Source organism: Mastigoproctus giganteus, chromosome 4, assembly GCF_048544385.1.
Source record: "Mastigoproctus giganteus isolate SK-2022 chromosome 4, ASM4854438v1, whole genome shotgun sequence".
NCBI lineage: Eukaryota > Metazoa > Arthropoda > Arachnida > Uropygi > Thelyphonidae > Mastigoproctus > Mastigoproctus giganteus.
The window spans coordinates 128329952-128346441 of NC_143578.1; the positions used below are offsets into that span (position 1 = coordinate 128329952).

Consider the following 16490-nt stretch of genomic DNA (forward strand, 5'->3'; position numbering starts at 1 on the left):
CCGTGAATTGTTTTTCATCTGTAAATATTGGGTGAAGTATTGTTTAATTCATCGCACCATCAGGTTGGTTATTAATGATTTCTAGAACTCATGATGCAAGGATCTAATCTGATTCATTCTTTATACTTTGTATTCACATATGTAAACAGCTCTTTGTAGGCGCCTCCGTAGCCAGGTGGGCAGGAGCAGCAGTGCGTAGCACACGCTTCTTGATTAGACCGGGGTTCGAGCCCGTCACCACCAAATACGGAGGATGCGGAAACGTCAGGGAATGACCACCCCATATCCCCGGAGCAATATGGCCTTAGTTGCTAATGCTCCTAAAAACCAAATAACAAACAAACAAATAGCTCTTTGTAATTCTTCTTATTCTTTTCAGTGTTAGCCTATTATTTTTCATAATCAGCCTTAGCCAGCTTACACCTTTTCTGTCGTACTAATACCATTGAACTTTTAGTTGCTACAAACTTTAGTTCCTTTCATTGCTCTGAAACATTCTCCTGGCCTCATGTTGTAAACATTCCCCTGGCCTCATGTTGTAACATTATTTATCCATCTTTACATCCTTCTTGCATACCATTTTCTTAATGGTATACTTGTATATGCACTGATAACGTCCGAGACTATTGCTTTAATGGTATTCCATAATGCAATGGGGTATTAAGGGGAAAGCAATAAATCTTTTTATGAATGTATCTTAGCGCCGATAACAGCTTACAGTGCACCAATTAAATTAAAGAAATTAAAACCAATTAAATTAAATTAAATCAAGAAAATTAAAGAACTGGCATTTCTTCATTGCTGTGAAGCAATGAAGAAATGCCAGTTCTAGGTTACAACAGTGGAAATATATTCCACTGTTGTAACCTAGAACCTAACAATTCAGTTTGTTCTTTCAACAAATTTAACTTCAATAATTTCTCCTCCACTTTGATGAGTTGAATGATTTGGAGGATTTCTCCTCCAAATCATTCAACTCATCTTGTTTGATTAAATGTACCTCACTACCTGAGCTTACTGGTTGATAGTCGACATCTTGTGAAGTGGAGGCTTCCGGGGAATCCTCATCTTGAACTTGATCACTGTTATCTTCCCCCTACTATTATCCCAAGTTTGGGGGGCACTGGTATTGGCAAATTATCACTGTGTGGAACAGACTGAATTGCAGAAGGTATATTTGGATATATTTTAGCGTGTTTGCTTTTTTTAGACATATCAGATATATTTATCATACAGAAGTAGCAATCATTAATGTGGTTAGATGGTTCTCACCAAACCATAGGGACTGCAAAAGGTAACGCTTTGAGTTTGCCATGTAACCACTTCTCAAGGTTTTGTCATACAGGAAATACAACACTTGTGAGGCACCTAACGTTTGTCTTGCACCAATTTTACATCTGAAATAAAAAGAATACGAAAGTTTTGTAATGTTATAGATATTTTTCCTTTGAGTCTTTGGGATAAACCATCTACAAACATAACAAAAATTTTCTGGATGATTAATACGCTTCCTGTGTTGTCTGCTTATTCAGTGTAGCACTAAATGAATTTTTGAAAACATAAATTCAGTTTTGAACACTACAATATAAAAACAACGCAAATTCAATTTTTATCACTACACAGTATGCAGACGTGGCAATATACTAGTTCTACTCGTTTGAACACTGAAAGGAAAATATTTGTGAATTGGCAGATAGAGCTGGAAATTATTTTACAGCTACTGCAAGGGTTGCGGGCCACACCCTCCTACCCTTGAAGGGCTTTTTATGTTTGGAGGATAGATTTACAACCCTGAGAAAATGTCATGATCAGTAATACTTCTAAAACCTTGGCACAGCCTACAAAAATTCTCACCAAAAATGTTATGTGCTCTCTTCAAATTGTAAATTGTTTCATCGGAATTTGAACCTACGAACCATGGAATCTTATGTTTATTATAAAAATACTGAGGCCAGAATTGATTGCTAAAATTAAGAGAATTAGATTATATCTGTTAAAATTAATCAATATGTCATACATTACTGGCTAGATTATGCAAAATTTGCATATTTTGGTAAAACGTAACTCCCTCTATATTTAATAACTGTGACGTGACGTGATGTAAAACTATCATGGTGATTTTCGAAATCTACGCATAAAAATTAGTTAAAAACAGCATTTAAGTTTTTGTAGGTAAAAATCTTGTTGGCTAGTGTAAACAAATCAAGAGCATTACTCTCTCTGGTTGCCTCTCACACATGCTGCTATAGACAACAATCATCCAATAAAACCACAAAAGTCTTGCTAGCATGCGGGTGACCAACACACAAGTTCCAGTCAATTTCTTGGCAGTTAAAATCCCTCTTATAAGACATTCTGATTTACTGGCCCACTCTTATTTCTCTGTAGTTGTTCATTTTACTCATCATTGTCATTAAGCCTATACCACACTCCTACCCTCATTTTTGATTTCTCAGTGGTTATGTCACATCAAACTGACTCAACATTGCACTCCATCCATGTCAACTAGATTTACTGCCTTAGATTTTATGATCTTTCTTGACTAACATCATAACCCTCCTCCCTTCCTATCCTGTCTGTCCTTTCTGTATACATTGTACTTCCCAAATTGAAATTCTGCACAGCTTATGTCTTTGTGACCCCATATCTCTGATATCCCAACAATATTAGCCTTTGATGGCTTCACCAGCACCTCAGATTCATTAAATTTATTTACTATATTCCTGGCATTGGAATATAGATAATGCTAAGAAGATCAATCAGTCAGATTTGCGATCAAGCTTATACAGCATCAGCCAACAAAAAAAAAAAAAAAAAAAAAAACCTTCCCATTTCGCCCATCCTGTCACCCCAAATGTTTATCTAGTTCAACCTTAAATTCATTTAAGTTATCAACTTCCACAACAACAGATGGAAATCTCTTCCAGCAAACAGCTACCTGCTGGCTAAAGGCAAACTTCTGCACATCTATTCTACAACTGAGTTTCCTTAATTTGAATCTATTCCCCCTCAGGTTCTTAGCCCGAGCGGAAGTATCCCACCAGCATTGAGCCTGCTCAAACCATTTAAGGCCTTATACACCTCAATCTGATCACCTCGCACATGCCTAGTCTCCAGATGCTGCAAATTGAATAACTCAAGCCTTTCTTCACAAGCACACTCCTTTGTTCCTCTCACCAATCTTGTTGCTCTTTGTACTCATTCTAGCAACTCCACATCCTTCCTAAAATTAGGCCTCTAGACCTGTACACAGTACTCAAGGTGTGACCTGACCATTGCCTCATACAAAGGGATAATCACCTCCTGATTTCTGCTAGCAAAATTCCTATATATCATTGACAAAACTCCATGACCTGCTTGCTCTGGCACCTGTCTGCACTGCTCAGAGAACTTCATATCTGACTGCACAATTACCCCCAGGTCTTTTTCATTCTCCACCACCCTAAGTGTAGTACCCAACAGTTGGTATGTTTCTCTTGAGTTGGTACATAAACACTGGGCAAACAAAAATGAGAGTAGGAGTGCATTGTAGGTCTAATGAGTACAACGAACAATTGTACAGAGAAATAGAATGAGCCAATAAATCAGATTGTGTTATAATGGGGAATTTTAACTTTCCAGATATTGACTGGAACTTGTGGGTTAGCATTAGCATTAGTAGAGGCATATGATGCAAGAAAGCAAGCTTATGCAGCATCAGCCAAAAAACAAAACCCCTTCCACTTCACCCCTCCGTTCATTCGAAATACCTGTCCGGTTGAGCCCTAAATTTATTTAGGCTATCAACTTCCACAACAAGGGATGGAAGTCTGTTCCACCATCCAACAACCCGCTGGCTAAAGGCAAATTTCCGCACATCTATCCTAGATCTGTCTTTCCTCAATTTGAATTTATGCCCTCTCGGCTGATTATTCTGAGCAAGAGGCAGTATCCCATCAGCATTGAGCATGCCCAACCCATTCAAGGCTTTGTACACCTCTATCAGATCACCTCGCCGGTGCCTAGTCTCCAGAAATTGTAATTTTGCAAAACTTAAGCCTTTCTTCGTAAGAGCAACCCTTTGTTCCATTCACTAATCTTGTTGCCCTTCTCTGTACTCGTTCCAGCAGCTCTACATCCTTCTTGAAATGAGGCCTCCAGACCTGTATACAGTACTCACGGTGTGGCCTGACCATTGCCTGATACAAGGGAATAATCACCTCCCTATCCCTGATAGAAAAATTCCTGTATATCATTGATAAGACACCATGAGCTACTCTTGCAGCCCGTCTGCACTGCTCAGAGAACTTCATATCTGCCTGCACAATTACCCCCAGGTCCTTTTCATTCTCTACCACTGTCAGTGTAGACCACATAGTTGATACGGTGCACTGTGGTTGCTGTTTCCCATATGTAGTACTTTACATTTGTCAATGTTAAACTTCATTTGCCACCTCTCAGCCCATATGCTCAACCTTTCCAGATTCTGTTGCAGCAGCATAGCGTCAGTAGTGCCCTTAACAACCCTGCCAACTTTTGTATCGTCTGCAAACTTGGACATTAAGCTTGATATACCATCATCAATTTATTTATAAATACAGAAAACAACAATGGACCCAACACTGAACCCTGAGGGATTCCACTAATAACATTAGTCCACGATGAGCAGTGTCCATTAATTACCACTCTGTCTTCTGCCACTCAACCATCCCTTTATCCATAGCAATAATTTGCCAAAATGCCACACTTCTCCAATTTGTGCAGCAGTCTTCCATGTGCAACCGTATCAAAAGCCTTTCTAAGATCCAAATACATAATATCAAAGTTATTCCCTTCATCCAATTCTTTTGTGACTACATCATAGTATCCAATCAAATTGGTCAGGCAAGACCATCCCTTAACAAAACCATTCTGTGTCTGAGCTATAACTGAATTCTTGTCAAGATGATCCTGCAGTGCTTCCATTAATTTTCCTGGAACAGAAGTTAAACTCACAGGTCTATAATTACTTGTGTCAGCCTTTGATCCTCCTTTGTGAATTGGGGTTACATTTGCACATCTCCAGTCTCTGGGTACCTCCACTGAGTCCAAGATAGCTCTCATAATTATGGCTAATGGATTGCTTACTTCCTTTGCTGCCTCCTTTAATATAACTGGATAGATCCCATCCAACCCAGGTGCTTTTCTTGTATTTATCTTCAACAATTTCTCCTCCACTTTACTCTCAATTATTACAGTATCATCTAGCTCACTGCCAGTGTTTACTTCATCAATGGCATTCCCCTTCCTGAATAACTCCTCATGCGTGAATGTAGATGCAAAATATTGATTTGTTATTTTAGTTTGTTAACTACCTGAGCAGGATCAGGAACAGTTGAACCATCGATATTAAGTGGACCAATCTGATTCATCCCCTTCCTTCTAGAGTTTACGTAAGTAAAGAACTCCTTGCTGTTTTTCTTTGTATCCCTTGCGAAAGATTTCTCGTAATCTGCCTTTGTAACTTGGTTACAGATCAACTTATATCTTTCATAAGCTTCTGTGTCACATGTGAATTTATAGGTATCCCATGCATTTTTATTCTCTGCCATATGTCTCATTAGTTCATCTGACATCCATTTAGGCCTGAACCATGAACAATATTTCTTAGTTGATATGTAAAGCCTAGTAGCTTCCAAGATAAGTTCTTTGAATGCTTCCCATTTTGAGTTTGCTGTTGGTAACATCATCAGTTGGTCCCAATGTATAGAATTTAAATACTGTCTCAGACCATCGTAGTCGCCTTTATGAAGGCAATAACCCTTCCCTTTACCCCTGATGGTAGTTACCTCCTTGAGTAAATCCCACTTCAGCACACTGTGATCACTGCCATCTAGTGGTTCCTGTATCAGCAGATTCTTAAGGCATGAAGAATCACTACTGGTAATCAGATGAAGAGTATTTCTCCCTCTAGTTGCCTCCCGAACAAGCTGGTGTAGAAAACAATCATCCAATAAATACACAAAAGCCTTGCTAGTGTGTGAGTGACCAACCCACAAATTCCAGTCAATATCCGGGAAATTAAAATCCCCCATTATAAGAGACTCTGATTTACTGGACCACTCTGTTTCTCTGCACAATTGCTCATTATACTCATCAGATTCATTAGGTCTATAGCACACTCCTACTCTTAATTTTGATCTCCCAATGCTTATGTCACACTAAACTGACTCAACACTGCACTGTCCAGCGATGTCGACTGGCTTCACTTCCTTGGATTTTATGTTTCTTAACTAATAGCATAACCCCTCCTCCCTTCCTATCCTGGCTATCCTTTCTTTAGAAGTTTTACTCCCTAAATTCCAGTTCTGCATTACTTATATCTGTGTGACACCACGTCTCGGATATACCAACAATATCCGCCTTTGATGCTTTGAGCAATACCTCAAATTCATCAAATTTATTTACCAAACTCCTAGCATTGGTGTAGACGCAAGTATACATGCACCTGTTCTTTTTCTTAGATACCCTAACACAACCCATGTGTTTACTTGTACCCCAATGACTCCCAGGAGACTCTGAAATATCCTGCATCTTATTTTCCAAGCTGCTGCTTATTCCAGTAGAAGCTGCTGCTCATTCCAGTAGAAGCAGTTCAAGAATCACTTTCACCTCTGCCAGTGGCTACTGTTAATTTATTAGTGCTTGTAGCCCCCCAATCTAGCAGTTTTACGACCCACCTAACACTGCCTCGATAGCATCAGCAAACATTCTTCCACCCTTTCTATTTAAGTATCCCATCCCTGTAGAAGCAGTCTCTCTTGTTAACAAGTACAGACCAGGCTGAAAAAAATTCTACCCCTTGAGCCTTGCACAATCTTTCCAGGGCCGAATTGATTGACAGGTCTCTTATCATATACTCCCTACTATCGTGTCTGGGCAGAATTGCAGACACTTTCAAATTCAACCCTAATTCACGGCTTTTTTTCAACAGTGACCTGTACTTGTTAAGTAATTCAGCCAGTCTCCTACTCTTAATATCACTAGTGCCAACGTGTACAACTATATCACCTTTTGTGCCCTTAAAAGATGTTATCCACTCTACAACGTCATCAACCTTTGCCCCTGGCAGACATACCCTGGTCCTCTTCCACCTATCCTTTTTACAAAGCATGTTCCCTGTTTCCCTGACAATAGAGTCACCAACAACTACTAGTTCCTTTGGGACCAGTGCATTCTGCCTTGGGGGCTGCCGCTGTATTGCGTGATGCTCAAGCAAGCTCTGACATTGGTGTGGGCAGCTGAGAGCTTGATGGGCCCCTCACTTGTAATCCTTCGAGGGCATCCACCCTGTCCTTCAAGCTCTCATATAGGCCCATAACAACGCTGAGTTGTCGCCTGATTTCCTTACACTCATTGCATCGCGCACATACAAAGACATCCCCCATGGCAGTATCACGTCCCATACCTGACTGCTCCACAAACATCAAGCAAATAGTGTATTTTAAAAGGCTGTGATTCAGAGGGCAACTGCCCCTCTCAGTTCTCCCCTGAGCCACAGCACTCCCATTAGCTTGAGCGTTTTGCTTTGCTGCTCTGGTCTGAGTCATGATTTCGATTTAATTTCAATAAAATTTAAATTTCAGTACAAAATTAAAACCCTAAACTTGTATCCCAACACAGTTATAACAGTATATTTATGTTTCAGTATCGGGTGTTATCTACAAAATCCCTTTATATAACTTCCGTATCAAGTTAAGTATTAATTATTTATTTTTGCTAAATATTTATGTTACGTAATCTAAGTCGTTATACGTATATAGTTAAAAGTACAATTTAATTGGCAATGAAGTTCAACAAGATTAATAGATTTACTGATTAATTGACAATATTATATTATGTACTATACTATACTAAGCTTATGCTATCTAGTTCGAGATATTTTGTATCGCGTAACAATGGCGGCAATTTACGAACGGTAAATCTACAGACACTTAAGTATCGATTAACTTCCAAATCTCGATGACTCAATTCAGAAAAAACTAAGGATCCTGACTAGCTACTTACAGAAAGTAATTTGATATAACAATTGGACGTTCAACGGAGCTGCAACTTGTAACATGTGGATTTGATACCCTTACTGATACTAAGTAATACCTACAAAATCTCTATCTAAGTTAAACTTTAAACTAAGTATCGTAACTAGGAATATAAAGCTACTCTAGAAAATAAGTTAATATGCCAATTCAAGCTAATAAAACAGAAAATAAATCAGAAAAAACTTCTCTGTTCCAGGAGCGGTAATAAGCTACGTCCGCACAGGCTACTCTCGTACTCACATCCCACTCACACACTAGCAGGACTTTTGTGGATTTATTGGATGATCGGTTTTTTTTTTTTTTTTTTTTTGCAGCATGTTCAAAGAGGCTACCAGAGAGGGTAATCATCTTGATCTGGTTATCAGCAGTGATTATTCATGTATAAGGAATTTAGAGATAAAGGAACCACTAGGTGGCAGTGATCAGAGTATACTGATGTGGGATTTATTTAAAGATATAATTACCATCAGGGGTAGTAAAGGGAAGGGTTTTTGCTTCCTTAAAGGTGACTACAGTCACCTTTAAGGAAGTGGCCTCAGACAGCTTATAAATTCTATACAGTTGGATCAACTGATGATTTTACCAACAGCAAATTCAAAATGGGAAGCATTCAAGGAACACTTTTCATACTGATTAAGAAATATTGTTCAAGGTTTAGATATATATGGATGTGTGAGAACCTAACGAGACTCGTGGCAGAGAAGAAAAATGCATGGGATGCATATAAATTATCAGGTGACACAGAAACCTATGGTGCACATAAGCTAGTCTGTAATCAAGACACAAAGGAGGTTAAGCAGGCAAAGGACGCAAAGAAAAACAGCAAAGAGTTCTTTACTTATAAACTCTAGAAGGAATGGGATTAATCAGATTGGTGGACTTGATATCGATGTTTCGAATGTTGATGAGCTCAGACAGCTGATAATCTGAATTAGTATCAGGGATTATTAAGGGAAGAAAATGCCAGAAGTTTATCAGACTATCACAGGGTGCTTAATGATTTTGTAATAATGGAGAGAAAAGTGAAGGAGAAATTATTGTAGTTTAACATAAGAAAGGCACCTGGGGTGGATGGGATCTGTCCAGTTATATTAAAGGACTCAGCAAAGGAAGTAAGCAAACTCTTAGCCATAATTATGAGAGCATCCTTGGACTCAGAGGAGGTCCCCATGGACCGAAGATGTGGAAATGTATCACCAATTCACAAAGGGGGTTCAAAGAGTGACACAAATAATTATAGATAATGGAGTCACTTGTTAAAAATGCATTGCAGGATCTAGACACGACTGCAGTGATAATTCATACACAGCATGGTTTGTTAAGGGAAAGTCTTGTCTGACAAATTTGATTGGATACTATGATGTGGTTACAAAGGAACTGGAAGCAAAAAATAATTTTGATATCATATTATCTAGACGTTCTGTGGGCAGAGATGTTTCAAGTGAGCGGGTAGCTAATGCCATGGAAGCGAGCCTAAAAAACTTCAAGGGTTGTGTTAGGGTTATTAAATATACAAGAACAGTAAGTATTAATTGTTTATATAGTAATGTTAGAAGTGTCGTCAATAAAATGAATGAAGTCAAACTGCTGGTTAAAACAAGTAATGTGGACACAATAGGGCTTACGGAGACGTGGTGCCACCCAGAAATTGGGGATGATGAGTTTCAGTATGGCTTATATAATGTATTTAGGAAGGATACGGTAGATAGAAGGGGTGGTGGGGTAATGCTTCTTATCAGAAGCAGCCTGAGTGCAACGATAGCTTTCCTGGATTCAGATGTTTCACATGTTAGTATAGAATCTGTATGGTGTGACATTGTTAGAAACAAAGGTATAATGCGAGTAGGAGTAATCTACAGACCAGGTGATTGTGAAGATTATGACGAAAGCCTTTACATGCAAATGGAATGGGCAAGTAAGCGTCAATGTCTTATTATGGGTGGTTTCAATTTGCCTCTAATTGATTGGAGTAAATGGGAAGGAAACTCGACATTGGAAACAAAATTTTTAAATTAATTAGATGACTGTTATTTGTATCAACATGTCAGGGAAAGTACTAGAGAAGAGAATATCCTAGACCTCATCATCACCCATGAATCAGATGACATAACAACAGGGCTGACAGTAGAGGAACCAGTAGTAGGAAGTGATGACAGCGTTCTACGGTGGATGATGATGAGAGAGGTAGCAGTAGTAAAAGGCAAAGGAATGGGTTATAATTTCAGAAAAGGAAATTACGATGCCTTAAGGTGCTACATGGCCTCTATTAACAGGGTAGATATCGCATAGAGAATGAATACAATTGAACTGTGGTATGCTTTTAAAACAGTCACAGATGCCTTGAATGCGCATTTACCCTTAAAAAAAAAAAAAATACTCCACGAGGAGGGTTCCAAGTTGGATGAATAGTGAAGTTTCCACATTACTTGAGGAGAAAAAGGTGGCATGGAAAGGTTACAGAGCAATAAAAAGTACTGAAACCTATAAGAGCTACAAGATGGTCTGTAATAGAGCCACAGAAAAGGTTCGATAGGCAAAGGCAGTTTATGAAAAGGCAGTAGCAAACAGAGCAAAGGGGAGGTGGGGAGATAAGGAATTCTTCACATATATAAATGCCAAGAAGTGCAGGACAAACCAGATCGGACCTTTACGTAAGGGAAAGGGGATAGTATTAAATACACCAACTCATTAAAAAAAAAAAACCAATAAAATTGCTAACGCAGGTTTAAACCCCTTAAATTTTGAATAAATAAATAAATATTACAGTAAATATAACCTTGAAAGATATGTTTTGCTTGATTGATATTTCTATTCACTGATATTTTATTATTATTTTACTTTTGATTGTAAAATTTAAAACAGTAAAAAAGAAAAGCAATCATTAACAACAAACAAGCGGGATGCACAAATTGCACATACAAATTTGTATGATTGAAGATTTCATGAAAGGGGAAACACATTTCACCATAATAAAGTAGAAATCCACACAGTTCCAGCTATTGGTATTATAGAAAATGCAGCAGGATCGAGTTTATTACCCTTTTTTTTTTTTTTTTTTTATGAAAACCCCAAACACCAGAGGTATTAGAATCTATAGTACTTGATACCATGCTTGGGTTGGAGGTTGAGAAGACGAAAGAAGATATTTGTTGACATTATACTTGAACTTCTGTAGACTGTAATTTTTAGGAATTATGTATGAAGGAAGGTTGTTCTAGAAAACAGCAGTTAAATGAATAAATGAGGAAGATGAAAAGTTGGTTCTGTGAGTTTGAAGTTGGACAGTAAATGGATGTTGGCTGGTGGTGGCATGTTTTCGGACTGTTTTGAAAGAGAGAGAGAGCGGAAATTATAGAAGCCAATTCAGAAAAACAGTACCCATAGAAGTATCTGTAGAAAAGGCATGCAGCAGAAACAGTACGTCTGTGAGACAGCAAGTGGAGAAATTCTGTTAGAGATGAATCATTAATTAACCTAACTACCCTCTTCTGAATGGAATCTAGAAGCCTGAGAGGGGTTTTGAGGGCACCACCCCAGATGTGGGAACAATATTCTATGGTAGGGCGGATTTGCGATTTGTACAGATTGAACAGCTTTTTGGAAGAAAAGTAATGCCAAGAGTGAAAGAGAAAACCAATATTTTTAGATGCAGAGGAAGCAATATTTGTAATGTGCTTGTGCCAAGAGAGATTAGAAGTCAGGGTAATCCCCAAAAGAGATATATCATTTTGCCTAGAAATCGGAGTGTCACTCAACATTGACAAATGTAAAGTACTACATATGGGAAACAGTAACCTCACAGCAACATATGAACTCTGTGGTACTACACTGACAGTGGTAGAGAATGAAAATGACCTGGGGATAATTGTGATAGAGGTGTATAAAGCGTTGAATGGTTTGAGCATGCTCAGTGCCGATATGATTCTTCCTGTTACTCAGAATAATCACCTGAGAGGGCATAAATTCAAATTGAAGAAAGATTTAAGATATTTATCTTGTACTGCTTTAGCTATTTCTTCATTCCTTATCTTTTATTATTAGTATTATTATCACCAGCCATATGGTGCAAGGAAGCCTGAGGCTTATACTGCATCAGCTAAAAAAAAAAATTCCCGAGTTACCCTGAGAGAGAGAGAGAGAGAGAGAGAGAGAGAGAGAAGCAGAAGGAATCACCAAGAAAAGAATGATGATATCCAGCTCAGGACCCTGGGTTTTCCAAGCCTGTGCTCACCAGATGTGAGTCCCCTGGGGTAATTACAGACTAGCTTATATGTGCCATAGGCTCCTGTGTCACTTGTTAATTTATATGCATCCCATGTATTTTTCTTCTCTGCCACAAGTCTCATTAGTTCATCTAACATCCATTTAGGCTAAACCTTGAACAGTATTTCTTAATTGGTATGAAAAGCATAGTAACTTCCTTGATTAGTTCCTTCAGTGCTTCCCACTTAGAATTTGCTGTTGGTGATATCATCAGTTGGTCCTACTGTACAGAATTTAAAAACTGTCTGAGACCCATGTAGTCACCTTTATGAAAGCAAAAAACCCTTCCCTTTATCCCTGATGGTAATTATATCTTTAAGTAAATCCCACATCAGTACACTGTGATCACTGCCATCTAGTGGTTCCTTTATGTGCAAATTCTTATTACACAAATGATCACCGCTGATAACCAGATCAAGAGTATTATCCTCTCTGGTTGCCTCTCGAACATGCTGCTGCAGAAAACAATCATCCAATAAATCCACAAAAGTCTTACTAGTGTGCAAGTGACCAGCCCGTAAGTTCCAATATCTGGGAAGTTAAAATCTCCCATTATAAGACATTTTGATTTACTGGCTTACTCTATTTCCCTGTACAATTGTTAATTGTACTCATCACAACAGCCATTAGGCCTGTAACACACTCCTAACCTCATTTTTGCTTTCCCATTGCTTATGTCACACCAGACTGACTCAACATTTCACTGTCCCATGTCAACTTGATGCACTGCCTTAGATTTTATGTTTCTTACTAACAGCATAACCCCTCCTCCCTTCCTACCCAAATTCCAATTCTGTCTTCTTTATATCTGTGTGACACCACATCTGTGATATCCCAACAATATCTGCCTTTGATGTCAGTGTTTCAAATTCATCAAATTTATTTACTGTACTCCTAGCATTGGTGTACATGCAAGTATACATGCACCTGCTCTTACTCTTAGTTACCCTAACACAGCCTGTGTATTTACTTGTTCCCCGATGACTCCGAGCTGTTCTTGAACTCCCCAGCACCTTGTTTTCCAGGCTGCTGCTCATTCTAATAGAAGCAGTGCAAGACTTAATTGCATTTCTGCCTGCAGCTATTATTAATCTATTAGTCTGTGTATCCCCTCAAGCTAGCAGTTTTCTGACCCACCTAACTGCCTTGATAGCATCTGCATACCTGTAGAAAGCACTCTCTCTCTCTCTCTCTCTCTCTCTCTCTCTCTCTCTTTCTCTCGGCGCCTCCATAGCCAGGTGGGAAGGAGCAGCAGTGCATAGCACACGCTTCTTGATTAGACCGGGGTTCGAGCCCGTCACCACCAAATATGGAGGATGCGGAAAGGTCAAGGAATTACCACCGCATATCCCGGAGCAATATGGCCTTAGTTGCTAATATAACAAACAAACTCTCCCCCCCCCCTGTTAACAAGCAAAAACCACACTGAAAAAAAATTCTACTGCATTATCCTTGCACAATCTGTCCAGGTCAAAATTGATCGACTAAGCTCTCATCATATACTAATTCCTATAGTATCTGAGCAGATCTGCAGATACTTTTTAATTTAAACCTAATTCACGACATCTTTTCAACATTGACCTGTACTTGTTAAGTAAATCTGCTTCTCTCCTACTCTTAATATCATTAGTGTCAATGTGTACAATATAACCTTTTGTGCCCTTAAATGATAATATCTGCTGTACAGTGTCATTAATTTTGCCCAAAGAAGACATAACCTTGTCCTGTTCCACTTTTATTATAATATATAATAAAGTTATCTAACTAATGCCAAAATAATTGATTCGAACTTTAGAGCTACCTATTTACAACAATTAAATTTGATTTCCCCTCCAGTCTTTTTATAACTATAACAATGGTGGTAAGATTCAAACGAAACAAAGGTTCTACATATATTAAGTACTAACCTACAAAATCTCTAGCTAAATTTAAAAAATAAAATATGACTATAAAGCTACTTATAGAGTATGATTTTATATGACAGTTAAGTCAATAAAACAGGAAAAGTCTTCAAAAACTTATCGGTTTCTTGGAGCTGGAAATTCCATGACTTGCACAAATGGAATTGTAAGAGAAATAGAACCAAAGTAATTATGGGAAAAACAAATAAAAACTGCTAATCATAGAGAATACTTTCATGAAAATTGCCATGTTTTGGCAAAAGTGCATTCCCTCAGATTAAATTTTTTGCTATATATTGTCACGTGATATAATGTCACGAGCAAGTTGTCTTCATTATTTAAATGATTTGCTGTTACGTGTGGATTTTAACATATTTGCTTTTATTGAATTTTTCATAATTTTCATTGACTTTTCATGTCACGTATTGTTTTTACCCCAGGTGGGAGCTGCAGGAAGAAAAAGTCGATTATTATTAGCCATGTCCACAGCAGCTGAATTCAGAGACCACTTAACGTCCTTTAGTGAACTGTATGCTTCTTTGGGTGAGCTTTTCTAATTTAATTAAAATTAAGGCTGATATTATTATGAGCAAGTAATGATCTCATGAAACAGTTAAGTGTTTAAAAAAAGAAGATAAAAGGGGGATTATGAAATAAGTTTTGCTTTCATATTCTGGAGTTATTGTGGATGTTACATTGACATTTTATTTGAGCTGGAGGCATATTCCTAGACTAGACATTGCAAAATCATGAAGACATGTATATGATGTGAGGAATTCTCTACCTCTAAAGTAATTAGTACAGAGTGATAATTACTTTATCCAATGAATTCCACCACTTAAATAAATTGGGAAAGATTTTCAAATCATTGAAATCCAACAACTAATAAGAAACACAATTTAGTAAACAGAAAGTCTATAAAAATGGATTGGGATAACTTAAGTTTTCATAACATGGTTGTTGTATCTTTAAAACATTATTTTAAGGTTTTTCTGGTTTTGAAGATGTAACTGAAGTTGTCTTCATTATTTAAATGATTTGCTGTTACGTGTGGATTATTGAAGTTAATTATTGCTTGTTAATAAGGAATCTTATTTCCTTAGTGAGTTGCTGTTTGTTGTATTACTTTATGAAGACAGTTAATGTTTAATGTTATTTGATGGTCAGAAGAATAATGATTAGGATAAAAAGTTTTAAATCATTCTATGGCTTAGTAAAATTAACTTGTTGCTATCCTTAAAAAGTTTTGCATTGAGTTAACTCTTTTTATGGCATCAGTATGTATTGTATTGTGTTATTATTGTTGACGTAAAATGGTTTCTTTTGTCAGTTATGCTGGTCAACAAAAAATAAAAAAATAAATTTTGTTGGCCACTGTATAAAATCTGCATGTATAATTAGTAATTTGCAACTTTTCTCCAATGGACCAAAAGTGTCAGATTTTGAAGGAAATTGATTGGCCGATATCAAAATTGTCTCTGTTCTCTGTCACATCTCCATTAAAAGATATAGTGAAATTTTAGTAAATTAATGAATTGCCAGTTTCAAATATCATACAATAATACATACGCTGCCCTAATATTAATATCTGAGCATCCTTTTGATGGTTGATCACATCCTATACAAGGACGATGTGTCAGACACAACTATAAATTATTCTCATAGCCTTCAAGGAGACAACAATACAATTGTGAATGTAAGATCCACAATTGGTATCTAGTATTCACGTTTATCAGACTTCCAGCATAGAATGATAATAGTTATCATTGCAATTAGTCTGTACATGGCATTTCAATGGCACTGAAGATATAGGTCAGTGATTAGTAGTGTGATTTGCCGACTAGGCTAGCCAGGTGGGTAAAGTGCCTGCCTGGCAACCCAAAGTCGCGGGTTCGAATCCTGCCTCGGGCTTGGATTAGAATAAGATGCAAAAACTTTTGGAGGTGTATTATGGCCACAGAAGCCGATGGATGCGCCAACAACTAACAAAAAAAAAAGAAAAAGTAGTGTGATCTGCAAATGGAAGCGATTGATGCTGAAATCATCATGAAATGACTAGAAAACTTCTGAAGTAACAAACATGACTGAAGAGCCCTGTGAAATAACATCTGTTCACGATGCAGGTCGGCATTGCAGTGTGTACGGTCGCGCGCACACACACCTTCAGTGAGATGATTAGGACAATTGTAAGTACATATAGTGTGCAGCCACTGCATGATATGAGTTCCCACAATCATGTAGCCATCCACAAGCCACTAATCATCCTGAA

The 16490-nt window shown here is 37.8% G+C and overlaps 1 protein-coding gene across 1 annotated transcript in view; it reads left to right on the plus strand.

The window, feature by feature from the left end:
* LOC150087054 (transcriptional regulator protein Pur-beta-like) overlaps nucleotides 1-16490 on the plus strand; it is a 459340-nt gene that overhangs the window by 304484 nt on the left and 138366 nt on the right. The window contains exon 3 of the mRNA XM_090372917.1: nucleotides 14662-14764. Coding sequence (XP_090229043.1) covers nucleotides 14662-14764 — 103 coding nt within the window. The remainder of the gene's footprint in view (nucleotides 1-14661; nucleotides 14765-16490) is intronic.